Consider the following 16,544-nt stretch of genomic DNA (forward strand, 5'->3'; position numbering starts at 1 on the left):
ATCTTTCATATACAAGGAACAAAAGAGAAACTATTTTACCTTCATATCCGCCTAAAAGTTGAAATATTTCTTTTTATATATATATATATGCAGAGCAATTATTGAAAGATCTGATATTTATTTTGTTCTGAAAAATGTCTACTTTTTAAAATAATATTCTAATTATTCCTGAGATTTTGATAATTATTGACAGTAATTTTTGAACAATTTTCTAACAATGCCATTTATTGGGAACAATTGTATTTGCAAAAAAAAAAAAAGAAAAAAATAATAGTCTATCGCACATAAGCGAAGTTATTCGTTAAAATAAATTAATGTTAAGTTTTTTTTATTGCCAAATTATTTCATTAACGCTTACACGAAGTAAAGGAAACAATTTATGATGGTCCTATTAAAAAAGTGCCTTCTCTCCCTCTCCATTAATGAATTCATATGATATTTGCATACATTTATAGGGTTGATTTTTTTTGTTAATCAAACGAAAATGTACTGATAGCATTAAGAAGAAAGAATGAAGTGTTATTCTACATTAAAGTTATGTGCATTATAAAGTTGTATTATAAGTGAAATATAAAAATCAATGGAGTCTTACGCGATAATCTAAAATAAATATATGATAAGAAATATTTTGGGGAAATGGTGTGTATGATGTAAATATTAAAATGGTAATTTATATATAGGAGGTACAAATGAAAATACATAATTACTCACTAATGTCCCATAAATGTTTAAATAATAATATTAATAATTATTGGTATGGTTCAATATTTACTTAAATAATTTTCTTTATAATGATGGAAGTTGTGAATAAATAAATAAATAAATAAATAAATAGATAGATAGATAAATAAATAACTAAATAAATGAATGAATAATATATATGTTGATATAATTAAGTTGATCTTTTTGTAAATATGTTTTATTATTCTTAATACTTAAATGCCACGCCGATTTTTACGGACCAACCTTACATTTTCTGTCTCACAATCAGTCACATCAATCACCAACGGCTAACATTCTTGTTTTTCTACGACTGACAGATCATTGTTGTCTAAAGTTCAATAAAAGAAGCTTGGCACTTAACGTGTTAATATGTTGCCTGCTTGCCAAGAGATAAATATTTAGTCCTCAGCACAAATATTATTTTCACAGCCTATTTTATTAAGAATATAAGATCATTTATAATCTTAGATTTTTCAATCAGATTACAATGGTGCTCTTTTAAAATTGGGTAATAAAAAAAACAACTCGTTATTTTAATTGCAATATATTACTAATATAGTTTACAATAATCAAAGCAGAGTAGCTTCTTTTGCGATTCATCTTACTTTGCACACAGATTTTTAGGATAACCTGAATTCCTTATAAGAAAATACTCTTACTAAGTGCATCACAGCAACTTTTAAAATGCATATCTGTATTATTTATATTATCTTTTACCCTGAATCTCTATTGCGTAGATAGAGCACTGGATTTATTTTCATTCGTTATTAATTAATAATCATTCGTACATTATTACTACTTTTGTCATGCACGTAATTTTACAGTATCTTATATGTATATTTTTTTATTTTATAAGATTTATCGTTTTGAAATTAGATGATATATATAAAGTTGGGATTTTTTTATTTATCAGAAAAACTCAAAGAAAAGATTTTGTAATAATCAAATAAACTGAATTACTGTGATTCAAATTTTCTTAGTAAAAAATAAAAAAAAAATAAAACACAAAAGTAATGATTTATAAAACGTATCATATCTCTTAATTAGGTCAAATATTTTCTAACCATTTAATTACAAGTCAGGTAAAAATTATTGCATGTATGGATCTTACACTACTTATTGTATTAAAATATTTCAAACATTATTTTTTCGTTTCTGTTGTTTTTTTTTAAAGACAATTTTAGAATTATGTTTAGCAATAATACGATAAATGATTAAATTATTGAATAATATTATAACATGCGCTATTAACAAAATTGAAGATAAAAGAATAAGAGTTCTCTTTCCTTTTTCTTTATCTAAAGAATTATAACTATACTTAACTAATTTGTTTTTAATTTGTATAATCGAACCATATTAATCGGACGATGGCTTGTTTAATAACTATTACTATTAAATATATAGTGAAAACCTTAAGATGTTGTTGATGTATTAAATTTTTGTTGAATAATAGAAGTTTTACGCTGCGGCACAGTTTCTGGCGTAGGAATAGCATCACCTGTTGGTAAAATGCCAGCAGGTTTTGGCTTAGCCGCTGATTTTTGTTTTGCCATTTGATAATCACCGGAATCAAAATATTTTTGCTGCAATTGTTAATATCGTATTTGCATTTTACATTCTTAGTTTTTATTTATACCGATAAACATATACATATAAGAAAAATCTATTATGATCTAAATCAAATAGGAACATTTTAATATTTAATATTCATTAATGATATATAGGGTGTTCCATAACTGGTGGTACAAGCAACTAAGATTGCAATTTTGGAAATTAAAAGTCTTGTTTGATAAGCATAAGAGTACAACTAATGTAAGAGATGTACAGATAATGTTTGTAAATATATTAAGAATTACAGAAATGCTCTACGTAATATCCAAAAGTAAGATAGCAACATCCGTTAAGTTAAAACTAAATCAAGTGCATGCATATTCAATAAATTTCCTAATTTATTTTTCTTTAAAACAAAACCTTATATGAACAAATTATATTTTACATTTTCTATTATGTTTTTCATCGGTACCATTGATTACAGACCACCATACATACAAAATATATGTATATTATATTATATTATATAATATTCTATATTTACTTACACCTTTGGCTAATCTTTTTTGTAAAAATGCCGAATGACCACTAATAGGACGTCCAAGTGCATTCGGAAATTTAGCTTTCAGCTTAGCCTCTTCCAACTTTTCAATATCATTTGACGACAACTAAAAAAACAAAAATTATAACATTCAATTAGTTCTTTATGAAATATACTTCTAGAAGCTAAAGAAAATTATGTGATTGCAAAACTAGATATATTTATATATATATACACACATATTAGATATAAATGCAGGTATATATAATTACAAAGAAAAAACGTAGTTCATGTGTAAAACGTAGTTCGGGTGTTTTGTGTAGTTAGTTTGCTATACTAAATATACACATGTGTGTATATACATATATATATATATATATATATATGTATGATTAGTGAAATATGGGAAAAAATGTAATATGAGTAAAGATAAGAGATGATTAGTTAAGATGGCGGTAAAATTAACCGGTCATTTTTATCACAAAAATAATAAATTACCTCGACAGTTGGTTCGTTTGTCTGATCGTCGCTCATTGTTGGCGACTTTATTATACTACACGATTAACTTTATATTTCTCAGATACACTGTTCACTTTCTATGCTCTGGCTTTAAAGAACATATGCAAAATAAGCTGGTAATGTCTTGTAAACAATGACTATGTAAGTTATTATTTTAAATTTTAAATGGAAAATGACAAACGTAAATTATAATTTCCCGTGGTCAGTAATTTTTTGTCCAAAACAATCGACTGTCAACGTAGATGCTTCAAAAACAGTAATCCCGTCACATGCAGAGTCATATGTCTGACCGTTACCAAAAACCAACCTTAAGAACCATTTTCATGACTAATATTTAATCTAACATTAAGGAGTTTAGAGTCGTATTTAATTGGTTAACTGTGGTCATAGACGGCATGTTTAAGGAAACACGTATACAGAGGGATCAAAAGTTCCTAGATAAGTTAAAAGTTCTAAGGTGGATCTAAAATTTCTAGATAAATCAAAAGTTCCTTGATTATTTTCGCGTCGTTCAAAACAATGTTAGTCTTATTGAACTCAAAAAAATAGTAGTAGCCGTTTATGTTTGCTTCAAGACATTTATAATTAATTTTTTTATAATAAATTTTGTTTTGTATTAATCAATTTGCGTTACAATTTTTGGTTATGTTCAAGACTTCATATCAAATCATATAAGGAAGAAATATTCAAATTTAATTTGATGATTTGTTGAAGATAACTATGGATACCAAAAAGGTAGAATAAATTTTAAATATATTTTTTATTTTTTAAATTAAGTTTGTTTAAAATATTTTATTTGATTGTTCTCTATTTGACAAAATACAAAAAGTATTTTGTGTTTTTCTAACTGTAAAAAACATAACAAGTAAATATTATAATTCAATAAATTAAACATTTTTTGACAGCCACAATCTGCAAGAACTTATGACTATGATTATGAATATGAATGCCAGTATGTTAATACAAAACTAGAAAATGATAAACTGCATGGAGAAAATGATGCATTGCAAACATTGCGTAAAGGATTGGAGGAATGTAAGAAAGAAAATATAGCATATGAGAAGGAATTATCTAACTTTTACAGATTACACATAGAACCACAAACTGTAGACGAAAGTAAGAATGAAGAATTAAACAAAAGTCTTATGATTATGAGATCGGAAGAGATGTCATCTTTAAGTAAAACGTCATTGGAAATCATCAAACGAAGAAAAAACGTAGCCAATATGGAATACAATATTTCTTTGAAAGAAATAAATATGGAATTAAATTTTCTAAATGGAAGAATAGGATCCCTTCAAAACGAAATTAGTTCCATGCTGAAAATTGTACAATCCACTGTTGATTTTGTATCCAATGCAGAAAAAGATTTAGAAGATTTCTCCTCGCAAGAAGTCATCATGAAGATGAAATTAAAAGAATATAATCAGACATTAGAAAATGTAACAGCTACATTAGATAATTTAAAAGTCGATAATTTACAATTACATTTAATAATAGAAAAGTATAAACAGTATTTAGCTATGGTAGAAGAAAATATCAAATTAGATAATATTTTAAGTGAATATCATGATCTCCCACCAAATTTATTAGAAGCTAAAATTATTCTTGAAAAAAAACAAAAAGATTACGATGATCTTGAAAATAAATTTGTATTATATAATAGACAATCTTAATAATATTTCAATTAAATATATCATTTCTACATTATTTATATTAATGTTATATATATATATATATATATCTATTTATATATCTTTTATTTTCTTATTACATTTAATATTTTATTTTTTTTATGTTAAATGTATAATGTGTATTAATCTATAATATATTTTGCCATAATTTTTTAATATTTAATAATTAAGGGGTTATGCCACCTTGGCCCTCGGTAAAATAGGTATAAGAATAAACTTTTTTTTAACACAGTCATTAAATATAATAAAATAATATTTATTTTACATATATACATAGTATTTTTATGAACAATTTACAATATTTAAAATTAAAAAAAATGAAAACATAGTGAAGACATAAGCTGATATGTAGGGCCTTGATTTGAAAATCCTTTCTGATGGTGTACTTGATTTCTTTGTAAGGTATTGTCTGAAATCAAAAAAACAAATTGTTTATTATTAAGAAAGGTAATAGCTATCGGTTGACGTTGGGGTAAGGATTTAAAAATTTTGTTGTAGAAATGGTAGCTGTTTGAAAAAAAACTCAAATTTGCATTGAAATTTTGAATTTAAAAAATGTATACTTTTTGAACATGACACCCAATCAAAAAAAAGCCTACGTCTTTTTAAAAGAAATAAAAACAAAGTAAGCGTGCTTTTCAAGTTTGAACTTTTGAAATTAAATATCAGATGGCGCTTTGATTGTCACTAGAGATAACTATTGAAATCGATTATCAGATGGCATTTCGGTCGTAAAGTATTCAGGTGGAAGGTTATCAAATACGTCTTATGTGAATTTAAATTATCACTGCAACCTTGTATTTATTAAATCGTTTAATATCAATTTTTCGTATATGTCAAATATAATAATAAAACATGAGTTTAGTAGCATACGATAGTAGTGATGATAATTCTGAAAATGAAGAGGATAATTCGACTGAAGTTAACAATAGTAAAAATGAAATAACCTCACTAACCAACTTTGTAAACAAAGATTTACATTTATCTGAACCTAAATATCAGACAAATGTAGAATTATCTGTAAATAATGAACCATTATTTAAAATTAATTGGAATGTATTGCCGAGACCTAAAAATACTGAACCGGAGCAAATGAATTTGAAGGATGTGGAAGAAGAAGAGGATGAGGAAGTGGGTAAGATTGCAGTTAAGAAGGAAATGGGACAAGACAAAAGGCCAGCAAAAAAGCCAGTTAAAATAATGATTCGATCTTTGTGCGAAGTAAGTTTGAGATGATTTAATGGATATTCAAAACAAATATTATTTCATCTGTAAAATGTTATAATAAATATTCATTCGTTTGACATTTGTTAATTTCAGTTCAAGGATCTCGACGAAGAGGATATGAAAAAGCAAAGTAAAGTTGCATCGATAGATGTAAGATGATTTTTAATTCTTAGAATGTTTTTTATATAAATATAATTTGTTTCTTAATATCTTTTTTGTAACATTCGCAGAAAGGATCAGGACTTTTTTCTCTCTTACCGCCACCTAAAGTGTTTGAGCAAAAAGTTAAGAAACCTCTGATACCAAATATTGTCGCCAAGTCACAAAAAGTATTGACATCGACTACGACGAAAAAGGTTGTATTACCCAATGATAAATCAATAAAATCTAAATACAAAACAAATGTTGAAGATGAAGCAGAAAGCGATACAAGTGAAACTGACAACCAGGAATCTGGCATAGATTTCTTTGCTTTGAATAAAATAGATTCTGTCCCAGATATAGAATCTTCAAATTTGCAGAACACGGAAAGCAGGAATCTTGTATCAATGCCCAAACAATTAAATGAATTTAAACTGAAAGATAATACAAGTGTAAATAGTATCATAGATGACAATAATACGGAAGAAAACGTTCCAAATTCTAATTTAACGTTGACAAGTAATATCATTAATCTACCAAGAGATGAAATATTAATTAAAAATAAAGCAGAAGTTGGACCAAAATTACCTATACCTGAACAAGAATATAATGTAGATGCGGAAGGTAATGTAGCATTTGATGAGAAAGCTATAGAATATCTCTGCGGTAAGAGAGGTATAAAGAGAAAAAATAAGGAAGTGGAAGAAGCTAACATAATAGAAATTAGTGGCGATGATATTAAACCTGATGAAAGGGAATGGTTGGTGAAGGCATTAACAGAAGATCCTGTACAAAGGCCTGTGTCTATGCAAAGTAGTGGAATTAATTTCCAATCAAAAAAGAAACATCAAATTACATACTTAGCGCACCAAGCTAAAGCCATGGAAGTGGAATTGAAGAATCAATGGGCTGTTAACCGGATGACTAGGAAACAAACGCAGTCGAAATATGGCTTTTAAATGCAGGTGAAAAAGGTACAATTATTTTATCACCAAGCCTGATGACTAAAAAAAACCATCCTTTGTAAAACGGTTATAATATATATATATATATATATATTATATATAACAGGAAAATACAATATTGTAATACTAATAAAAGTAATGATATTTTTCTAGACTAGTATTTGATTATAAAATTTAATTGAGACCGTTTTCAATGGATGCGATATAAATATTTTTATGTTATTGTTGAAAATACTTATTACAGTGTTAATTATACAGAATTCATTCTGTAAAACTATATTTATAATATTGCTGTACGAAGCAATGTTATATTGCCACATCAATTGAGTTAGTATAATGAAAGTAGTCTAATTGTAAGTCATTTGAGGTATGGATTAAAAATTTGTTGTTCTCATAAACATACGCGTTATTTTTTTCAAATTTTTAAATTACATAAAAGAATTTATTTGTAATAACAAATGCACTAACTTGTTGTTTCTTTATCTTATTAATTATTAACTAAATATCTCAAAAACAACGAAATATGACTAGATTACTTTCAATTTAATTATTATTAAAGATCAAATAGTAGTAACTTATTAAAAATTGTTTATATTTAATAAATCGGATAATATTAATTTTTAATTAATTTTTAACCAATGGAGATCGAGAGTATAATTTTCGTTTTCGATCAATGTCGCGTAAATTCTCACGAATTGATTTGGATTTGTTGGCATATTTAATTTCTAAATAGAAAACGAGAGTTGATATCGATAGTCCAAGTAAAAGTAAAAAGAAACCAGCTCCTAAAGGTGTTAAAGTGAGTACTCTAAGTCCATTTTTTCCATCGTATTCTATAAGAATTTCTCGAAGATTGAAGCTAGCACGTCGTCGTACGACATCTTGTAAATGAAAAGTGGCGATTCCGGATTCCTTCAGTCGTAACATTATCTGGAAAAGAAATAAATTGATTTAAAAGAAAAATAAAATATGGATTTAGAAACTATTTATTAGGTATAAAATTAAATCTATTTGAATTACCCTGTTTATTGGTGATAGTAGCCAAGGTTGAACGGCAAAAGTTGCATAAAATTTTCCGACCATTTCTTTCATCACACGGTAATTCTTTGAAATAACAAATACAATCGAATTAATAGATTATATTATTATGCTTTTTATTGGATCAGTATTTTAACAATATTTTTAATCAATATTTTTAATTAGTATTTGCAATCAAATATTAGTAATTGATTGATAATTATATTAGGAATAATAAAATAGATTAAATATATATAAATCAATAATAATTTCTTTCTCTCTCTCTCTGTGTAAAATAGTACTAATTGTAAGAGTATATGTCTTGTTTTATGAATCTATTGAATACTCCTTTAAGTATATTCACCTTCCTGTTCGTCTTTAATATTATTAGCCTAATTTGTTGATTTTAAAAGTATGCTAGAGGGTGGCAAACACCACCATCAGCAAAAAATGACATCAAATAACGATCGATGATTAATTAAATATTTGTTACATCTTAAACATTTTTTTTATACATAATATAATATCAACAATTATTTATATCGAAACAAAATATTCATGTATATATGTGTGTATCGATAATTTATTTATTTAATTAATGCAAAATACTGATCAAATAAATAGAAGCGATAAAAAATGATTTGAATATCTTTGAACGTACTTTGAGATCTTCGTTGGCAACTTCATCCTCGGGAAAAAATACAGATCCAACGAAATTTCCAAGTATAGCGTAATTTCCTTTAATTATATTTTCATGAATTTCCTTCGATGTTTCAACAACTTTATATCTACTCGGCAATTGAGAGGCATCAGGATCCTAAACAAGAGGGTTATTAATTCCAGTTTTTCTGCTTCGTAAAATTAAGTATAATTTTTAATGTCCTTAAATTTTGTTCTGATTTGAATAATGTGCATATGGTGTGCGTGCATTTTGTTACGTACGTCTAAGTCGAAAAATTCTTTGAAAGGTGGAGTCGGTGGTCTTCTTCCCCACTTCAAATTAGCTTCGAGAAATTGTTGTATCGTGTCGATCCTGTAAAAAGATAACAAATGCTATTTATCATTCATTCGAAATATTAGGTGTATTTTAAAAAAGTCCATTATTTTTTTAGTATAACAAAAATATTTTGTATTTTTTATTATATAATATTATAAAATATAATTTTCATAATTATTTAATGCTGTGTATGTGTGCGTTTTTTATATATCTTTTTCATAAATTTGGATGTTTCGGAATAAAAATACCCGATTAAATGGTTTACTACTTCAGAATAATTTATAAGCGTATTCCAGCGATTTAAAGAGTTGATAATCCGAAAAAAGGTTAATATTTCTCGAATGTCGAGGGTCTAGTAGAACCTCTTAATTTGACCATTGAATTATTGTTTTCTTCATGGGTAAATTATTGCTTTATGAGACCGCACGTGGTCACGATAAGCATTTTTCTTTTTAGAACATATTACCCTTAACAAGTAATATAAATTTTTGTGCACATAAACAACCAAATTAAACTCTACCCTAGATAAACTCGCAGTTAGTTTAGAAAATGCTAACAAAGTAAAATAATGTGCTTTTTCTTTGATGAAAAATTAAAAACTTTTAATTTAATTTTCCAACCTTTTTTCATATTCTGAATTAGTTAATTTTGCTGCCAAACTGCTACAATAAGCAGTAACCAATATCAATCCCAACATTTGCCAAAGATATAATTGTAGTTTAACATTGACCATATTTTTCGGTGCCCAGGAACCCAACAATCGACCGGTCAATTCGATCAGAGTTAACAAAAAGTGTCTAAATCCTGTTTGAATGGAATTAATTTTATTAAAAATAAAAGGGAAATGTTTTCGTAATAAATTTGCTTTAAAATTTGATTTGATCTTACGTTCAGGAAATTGTGGATTGAATCGAGCACGAATAAACATGCAAATACTTTGTAAGAGTATTGATAGGACGAGTAGAATCCATATTGTTAATGAGAAAGGTCTAGTTAGAGCCCAGAAACTGGTTGTTGGTTGTGGACGTGGTACCAAAAAGTGAATAAACAATTGGTACCATGGTTCCGTCAAGTTGACGAAACTATAATGATCCAAGTTCAACCATATTCCGCCAAACGCCATGTCGACCTATAAAAAGTGAACAATATATTTTTAAAAATAAAAATAAGATCTCAAAATTCTTTTTACATTTCATTTTTTTTAGGATCTATAGTGTTTCAATATAAAATTATGATGTTTACGAATGTACCTTATTTTTATACATGGGTTCTATCAATCCATCTTTCCATACAGTTTCGTTGTATTTTTTTCCGTATCTGTTTTTTTTTTTTTTTTACCAAATAATATTGAGTACAATTAAAAAATTAGGATTTTTAATGAAACGAAAGTTATTTATTGAATTTAATACCTATATTTCGATTTTCTAATGATCCAAGTAAAGTTTAATTTTTCTGCCATTAGTAAGAACAATTTTACCTCGATACCATCTCTCTCGAGATCTAAATTATTGAAATAAATGTATTTTTCTAAATTAGATTAATTTATAAAATTTAGTATTAATACCATCGTCAGCGTCAAATATTTCTTCTTCGACGTCATCGATAATTTTGATACTCGTACGATTTAAATATGATACTGGTGGACGATAAAGCGTCGCTATTCTTAATTGTCTGCCGTGGAAATTCACTTTTCCATCATTTTGTTTCAATTTTTCGTATCTACAAAAATGATTTATTTTATTCTATTGTTTATATCAATACTTATGCGATCCTAATAACATTTTTTAAAAAGAATTAATCGTTTATTTTAGTCTAATAAAAAATATTTTATTTATACTTGTCGACATTTTGAAAGATTCTTGGGAACAAATAATTTTCCGACAAACTCCATATTCCCGATTTGCATACTACATTAGCGTTTGCGTTTCCATAAATCGTCACGTTTAAGATATTCGAATTTATTTCTAAATTGTTGTTTAGAACGACCAAAATTTCTGTATTCGATTTAAACGTTGGAATTCTAAATAAATGAATACAAATATTAAACAAATTAAAGATACAAAAATGTTCATTACAAATTTAAATAGAAATATTTCAAAAAAACAAAACGTGAAAATATTCTGGTTTACTTCACTTCTTCAAATCATTATAAATTTCTTTCTCGGTCGAGCCCAATAAAAAATATGCCGAGCAATCATAAGTATTAACGTTCAACGAATATTCGTAAGGATAATAGTCGACAAATTTTTTAAACAAATAATATATTTCCGGAGAGGTATCTGAAATCAAAAAAGTAAATCCAAATTAAAAAATTACAAATAATCCAAATCATTTAATCAAATTATATAGAAAAAATCTTAACCATGCAGATAAACGTTGCAACAAATAGAATTCTGAAAAGTCGTTTTTAAAGTAAAATTAAAATCCTTCTTCGTAATCCAAGAGGTTTCAATGAATTTGTGAACAATTTCACTGCTTTCTGACAATCGTATATCTTTCAGTATAATATAAAGAAACAAATATGCTTTCATTATCGTACATAATTTAGATGAACCATTGGTTAACGATTATAAATGATTTTAATGTCATTTAAAGAGCTTTTATAAAAAAGAAAGAAAATAGATTTTAAGTAAACGTGAGTGAATGATACGAAACCACCACCACCACCATCACCACCACAACAATTATAGCATACAAGTGTACTCGACGAGAATCTACCATCGACTTGTTGGTTTTACCATCCTGTTCTTATATACTCGTATATGCAAACATATATATAGAAAGAGAAAGAGAAAGAGAGAGAGATGTATATGAGTGTAAAGAAAAAAGGGAAGAGGAAAAAGACAGAAAGAAAGGGGAAAATAATTAGAGCATACGGAAAGTATCTACCTGGACATCGTTTACATGTACTTGTGATATGACATTTCCAAGCACTTTTAACACCACGTAGATAACAGTTTTAACATGAAGAAGTTAACAAGTAAACACTAATATCTCAAATCCTTGAATGTCATGTTGTAAATATCGTATTAAGTAAATATTTAATGACGTGTAATTACTTTTCTCGATATTCCATCGTAAAAACTTAATTGGTGTCATTTCAGAAATTCATTGTTTATATAGAAGGGGGATGATGATGGTGGGAAGAGAAAAGAACCATCAAAAACATCAGAAGGGTAGTTTTTGTTGAATACTTTTGTTAAATTTCTCTTTCTTTCACATTCTCTCTCTCTCCTTATTTTATTTTTCTTTTTACATTCTGTTTTACAATAACGATTTTTCATTTTACGACTTGTTTAAATAATGGGGGCGGCAGTGGGGTTTTGAAAAATAGAGAAAAATTAAAATGTACCGATGACGTGTGTCAGGTCGATAAAAAAGCATATGATGTAATCTACTTCCTGTCCAAAGGAGAGGTGATTTACGATAGAATGAGCTTTTGAATGATGTATTATATACTTTTTAAAGTACTCTCTCTTCCTAACGTATCTCCAGGGAATTATTGGACTCTGCAATTAAAATAAAAGAGAAAAAAAATATATATTATAATATCGATCGTATACTTGACATCGTTATATTATTATGATAATATAAAATAGAATAAGAGGGTAATTTATATTTGATTAAATATTTATTAGATTTTTTAGCGTGTAATTTGATAAATACTCTTCTAAGGCATTACTTTATTTCTCTCATTTTTCTTTTTTTTCTTTTTTTTATTGTTATTGGAATATTGGAGTATATATTATTCGATTCTAACGTGTGATTTGAAAAATACCTTTCAAATGGATTAATTTTTATTTTTAGAATTATCCAATCTATGTTAGATTCGATTTTTTAACGTGCGATTTGAAAAATACTCTTTCAAATAAATTAATTTTATTTGCAGGATATTGAAGTTATATATGATTCGTTATTTTAACGTGCTATTTGAAAAATGTGAATTAAGTTTATTAAATTGTTTTTATATTTTATATTTAAGTGCATAAATGTAATCTTGTGTTTTTATTATTTTTTATAATTCTAATTATTTAAATACTTTGTAACGCTGTAATATTAATAAATAAGTAACATAGGGAATATAGTATTATATTATATATCAATATACATACGAATAGTATTAAATTAGAATAAATATTTGATCCGTATAATATCTTATCGTACGATTGCTCAACGTGTTTCTACTTTACTCTTTCTTTTAACTTATGGTAGCGTCATCGATGCTTTAACGGACTCGTAAAAGAGAGATAAACAACTTCATTTATATTTATCGAGCTGAAGAATACATTAGTTTTTTAATGAACTTGCGTTTAAAATAAAATTATTTCTTTAGCATATTATACTATGAATCATTTCTAAGAAAATATCGTGAACGAATATCACAGTGCTTTTGTTATTGACAACGAAAATAACATTATTAAAATCAAATAAGAATAGATACAAAAAATGAATCTCCTCGTTTTTGGTTTAAAATCGTCAAAGTGGATGAGTACAACAAGTGTGCGTCGATTTTCCAAAATTGGATTTATCGGTTTAGGAAATATGGGTAATCATATGGCAAGAAACATTTTAAAAAAGGTAAGAAAATTGTGCCGATAATTATGACGATGGATAAGGTCGAAAAATTGAACACAAATTTATTTTATGATTTACAAGTGATTTAATATCATCGTTCCGAAGATTCTTCTAACATAATATTGATTGTACGATTGTTAAACAAATTTATGCTATTAATTGTAAAAATATTGAAAATATATTGTTTTTATAATTTATTATATTATATTTTTTATTAATTTAAAATGAAAGTTTGATTTGAAAATGGAAGCAATATGAGAGTTTTATTGTTTACATAAAATTTATATTTGATATCTATCTATTTATATATTTTCATTTAATATATTATTTTAATATATTTTTACAATAAAAAATAAATTATAGAATAAATTTATTCAATATTTGGATTTAATCCAGTTTCGACTTAAACCATTATTAGGAATAGAAGGATTTGATCTAAAAGTATTTTTTATAGGATTATCAATTAACGGTGTTTGATGTTGATAAATCAGCAATTTCTAACTTGATTGAAGCCGGTGCAAAAACTGCATCGACCGGCGCGGAAATGGCGAAGGATGTTGACGTGCTCATTTCTATGTTACCTTCGAGTCAACACGTTTTAAATTGCTATACCGGTGCTAATGGTGTATTGAGGTATCAGTGCATCGAAGATATCAAAACATTTTTTTATTTTTAGATATACTGGGTGTCTCACAAGTCGTGGCTCAAACGAAAAATGATTCATCGATTAATTGATTACTTTTGGAATATCCTGTATGTTTTTATATACTCACATTTAGATCAATGATTTGTATTTTTTATAGTTCAGTGAAAAAAGGTGCACTCCTGATAGACAGCAGTACAATAGACCCGTTCGTGTCGCAGGAAATTTCGGAAGAGGTTGAAAAACGAGAAGCCAAATTTATCGATGCTCCTGTTTCCGGAGGTAAATTTTGTTATGTATAGAATTATATAAATATATTGTTTATATTTTTATATTTTAGGTATAAACGCAGCGAGGGATGGTACATTGACTTTTATGGTTGGTGGTTCTATAGAAAATTTTGACTCCGCCAAATCTATTTTGGAAGTTATGGGCTCGAGAATAGTTCATTGCGGTGATGTTGGAATGGGACAGGCAGCAAAATTATGTAATAATATGTTATTGGCTATTAATATGATCGGTACGGCCGAAATTTTCAACCTTGGTCAAAGGTAAAGTGTATTGAAATATATCGTCAAAGTATTGTTAATTATTACTTGATTACTGAATTTTGCATTTGATAGATTGGGTTTGAAAGATAGTGTATTGAACGACATAGTGAATTCCAGTTCAGGAAGATGTTGGTCTTCGGAATTGTACAATCCTGTTCCTGGTATACTTCCTGATGTTCCTAGTTCCAGAAATTATGAAGTAAGTTAATTCATATATACAATGTTTTAAATATTAACAAAATTTGTATATTATTTGTTTAATAATGATGATTATTAAATATTATACTTTTTGTTAAACTAAATAATTAATATTTTACTTTAGGGTGGTTTTAGTACATCTCTTATGACAAAGGATTTAAGTTTGGCTCAATCTGCTGCCACTAGGACAAATACATTAATTCCTTTGGGTTCTTTAGCTCATCAAATTTATAGAATACTCAATACTCATGGTTTATCAAAAAAAGATTTTAGTATCGTGTACCAATTTATAAAAGGTAAAGATTAAAATCAATATATTTAACATCGCACATCTTCATTTACTTTTTTAATCGTATTTTTCTCTCTGCAATAAAATAATATTATATGAACTATTTTAATAATGATCGATATAATGAAGGTTTGAATTTCCCGCTGATACTTTTCCACTACATATTTTGTAACAAACCTCCAATTCTAGTCATAAAAAAATCAGGTTAGAAATACATTTTAAAAAATCTACTTTATTAAATCGCTATCATGTATTTATTTTTTTTTTAACTAAAACTTAAGTTAACATTATTATTTGATAATAATTCACTCAATGTTTTAGGAAACAAGATTTAAAACAAAAATGGTGGCTTAACGAGAACAGTAATTATGTTGACTAACGTAGTAGAATGCTAATGCCATCTACAAATTAAACGCTTTTAAATAACAAAATACAGAGAAAGAAAAGTGAAGAATAAATTAAATCTTTAATAACTGAATGATATAAAGTCAATAAAAAAGTTCATAAATATTTTATTTGAAAAATAATACGTAACGATTTCTACATTACCGATCGATACATACAATGAGACGTTTTCATTCGATTAAGGAAAGAAGAAAGATCACGACAGCAGCGACATCCGGGTTGTTAAGGAACCAAGTTACTATCATCGGAGGGTCGTTGAGTTGACCAACGTGGTACCTCCACCATTTCTGTCACTTGTCGAGAGTTTTTGCTCGCGGCAGGAGCCTACAGAGACTACGTTGAGAGTTCCGAAGAAAGAAAGAAGTAAAGAAAGAGTAGGAGGGAGAGTTAGAAAGAGTGGAAAAGAGAGAAAGAAAGAGAGAGAAAAAGAGATAGGAATAATAGACGATCTGGAAAAACCGAGAGGGCGCAGTGCGGTTCAATGCTGCTGGTGTCGGCGTGGCTCCTG

At 27.2% G+C, this 16,544-nt stretch overlaps 4 protein-coding genes across 5 annotated transcripts; 2 read left to right on the forward strand and 2 right to left on the reverse strand.

Annotated features, from left to right (window-relative positions):
• Window positions 1–2,010: 2,010 nt before the first annotated feature.
• On the reverse strand, window positions 2,011–4,733 carry LOC122525028 (alpha-endosulfine). Of its 2 annotated transcripts, none has more exons than XM_043647568.1 (3): window positions 4,674–4,733; window positions 2,823–2,942; window positions 2,011–2,306 (listed from the first exon to the last, which is right to left on the reverse strand). In XM_043647568.1, exons 1-3 carry the CDS (start codon window positions 4,731–4,733, stop codon window positions 2,136–2,138), a joined length of 351 nt encoding a protein of 116 aa, XP_043503503.1. In that variant the 3' UTR covers window positions 2,011–2,135. The 2 variants fall into 2 exon arrangements, with proteins under 2 accessions (XP_043503503.1, XP_043503502.1); XM_043647567.1 differs by lacking the exon at window positions 4,674–4,733 and adding an exon at window positions 3,314–3,712.
• A 990-nt stretch (window positions 4,734–5,723) lies between these two features.
• Window positions 5,724–7,369, forward strand: LOC122525029 (proline-rich protein PRCC). Its single transcript, XM_043647569.1, has 3 exons — window positions 5,724–6,249; window positions 6,349–6,405; window positions 6,486–7,369. Exons 1-3 carry the CDS (start codon window positions 5,884–5,886, stop codon window positions 7,353–7,355), a joined length of 1,293 nt encoding a protein of 430 aa, XP_043503504.1. The 5' UTR covers window positions 5,724–5,883; the 3' UTR covers window positions 7,356–7,369.
• A 616-nt stretch (window positions 7,370–7,985) lies between these two features.
• LOC122524925 lies at window positions 7,986–11,906 on the reverse strand. The gene is made up of 12 exons (XM_043647446.1): window positions 11,738–11,906; window positions 11,510–11,654; window positions 11,213–11,395; window positions 10,940–11,094; window positions 10,785–10,875; window positions 10,626–10,692; window positions 10,264–10,504; window positions 9,996–10,179; window positions 9,321–9,411; window positions 9,040–9,195; window positions 8,382–8,465; window positions 7,986–8,291 (listed from the first exon to the last, which is right to left on the reverse strand). Exons 1-12 carry the CDS (start codon window positions 11,904–11,906, stop codon window positions 7,986–7,988), a joined length of 1,872 nt encoding a protein of 623 aa, XP_043503381.1.
• A 1,536-nt stretch (window positions 11,907–13,442) lies between these two features.
• Window positions 13,443–16,392, forward strand: LOC122525031 (3-hydroxyisobutyrate dehydrogenase, mitochondrial). The gene is made up of 7 exons (XM_043647571.1): window positions 13,443–13,953; window positions 14,405–14,583; window positions 14,754–14,875; window positions 14,934–15,144; window positions 15,217–15,343; window positions 15,467–15,638; window positions 15,953–16,392. The coding sequence occupies exons 1-7, from the start codon at window positions 13,822–13,824 to the stop codon at window positions 15,964–15,966; spliced, it is 957 nt and encodes a 318-aa protein (XP_043503506.1). The 5' UTR covers window positions 13,443–13,821; the 3' UTR covers window positions 15,967–16,392.
• The last annotated feature ends 152 nt before the right edge of the window (window positions 16,393–16,544 follow it).

This window comes from Polistes fuscatus, unplaced genomic scaffold, assembly GCF_010416935.1.
Source record: "Polistes fuscatus isolate 324 unplaced genomic scaffold, CU_Pfus_HIC Scaffold8, whole genome shotgun sequence".
Lineage (NCBI taxonomy): Eukaryota > Metazoa > Arthropoda > Insecta > Hymenoptera > Vespidae > Polistes > Polistes fuscatus.

Bases quoted from the DNA above. Each gene is read 5' to 3' on its own strand.
- LOC122525028 (XM_043647568.1), bottom strand. From the start codon at position 4,733: ATGACTTCTTGCGAGGAGAAATCTTCTAAATCTTTTTCTGCATTGGAT. The intron at 2,943-4,673 runs GTGGATTGTACA...TTGTTTTTTTAG, and splicing joins CATTGGATACAAAATCAACA to TTGTCGTCAAATGATATTGA. The intron at 2,307-2,822 runs GTAAGTAAATAT...TAACAATTGCAG, and splicing joins AAAAAAGATTAGCCAAAGGT to CAAAAATATTTTGATTCCGG.
- LOC122525029 (XM_043647569.1), top strand. From the start codon at position 5,884: ATGAGTTTAGTAGCATACGATAGTAGTGATGATAATTCTGAAAATGAA. The intron at 6,250-6,348 runs GTAAGTTTGAGA...TGTTAATTTCAG, and splicing joins TGATTCGATCTTTGTGCGAA to TTCAAGGATCTCGACGAAGA. The intron at 6,406-6,485 runs GTAAGATGATTT...TAACATTCGCAG, and splicing joins GTAAAGTTGCATCGATAGAT to AAAGGATCAGGACTTTTTTC.
- LOC122524925 (XM_043647446.1), bottom strand. From the start codon at position 11,906: ATGAAAGCATATTTGTTTCTTTATATTATACTGAAAGATATACGATTG. The intron at 11,655-11,737 runs GTTAAGATTTTT...TTTTGATTTCAG, and splicing joins TTGCAACGTTTATCTGCATG to ATACCTCTCCGGAAATATAT. The intron at 10,876-10,939 runs GTATTAATACTA...TCAATAATTTAG, and splicing joins AATATTTGACGCTGACGATG to ATCTCGAGAGAGATGGTATC.
- LOC122525031 (XM_043647571.1), top strand. From the start codon at position 13,822: ATGAATCTCCTCGTTTTTGGTTTAAAATCGTCAAAGTGGATGAGTACA. The intron at 14,876-14,933 runs GTAAATTTTGTT...TTTATATTTTAG, and splicing joins CGATGCTCCTGTTTCCGGAG to GTATAAACGCAGCGAGGGAT. The intron at 15,145-15,216 runs GTAAAGTGTATT...TGCATTTGATAG, and splicing joins ATTTTCAACCTTGGTCAAAG to ATTGGGTTTGAAAGATAGTG.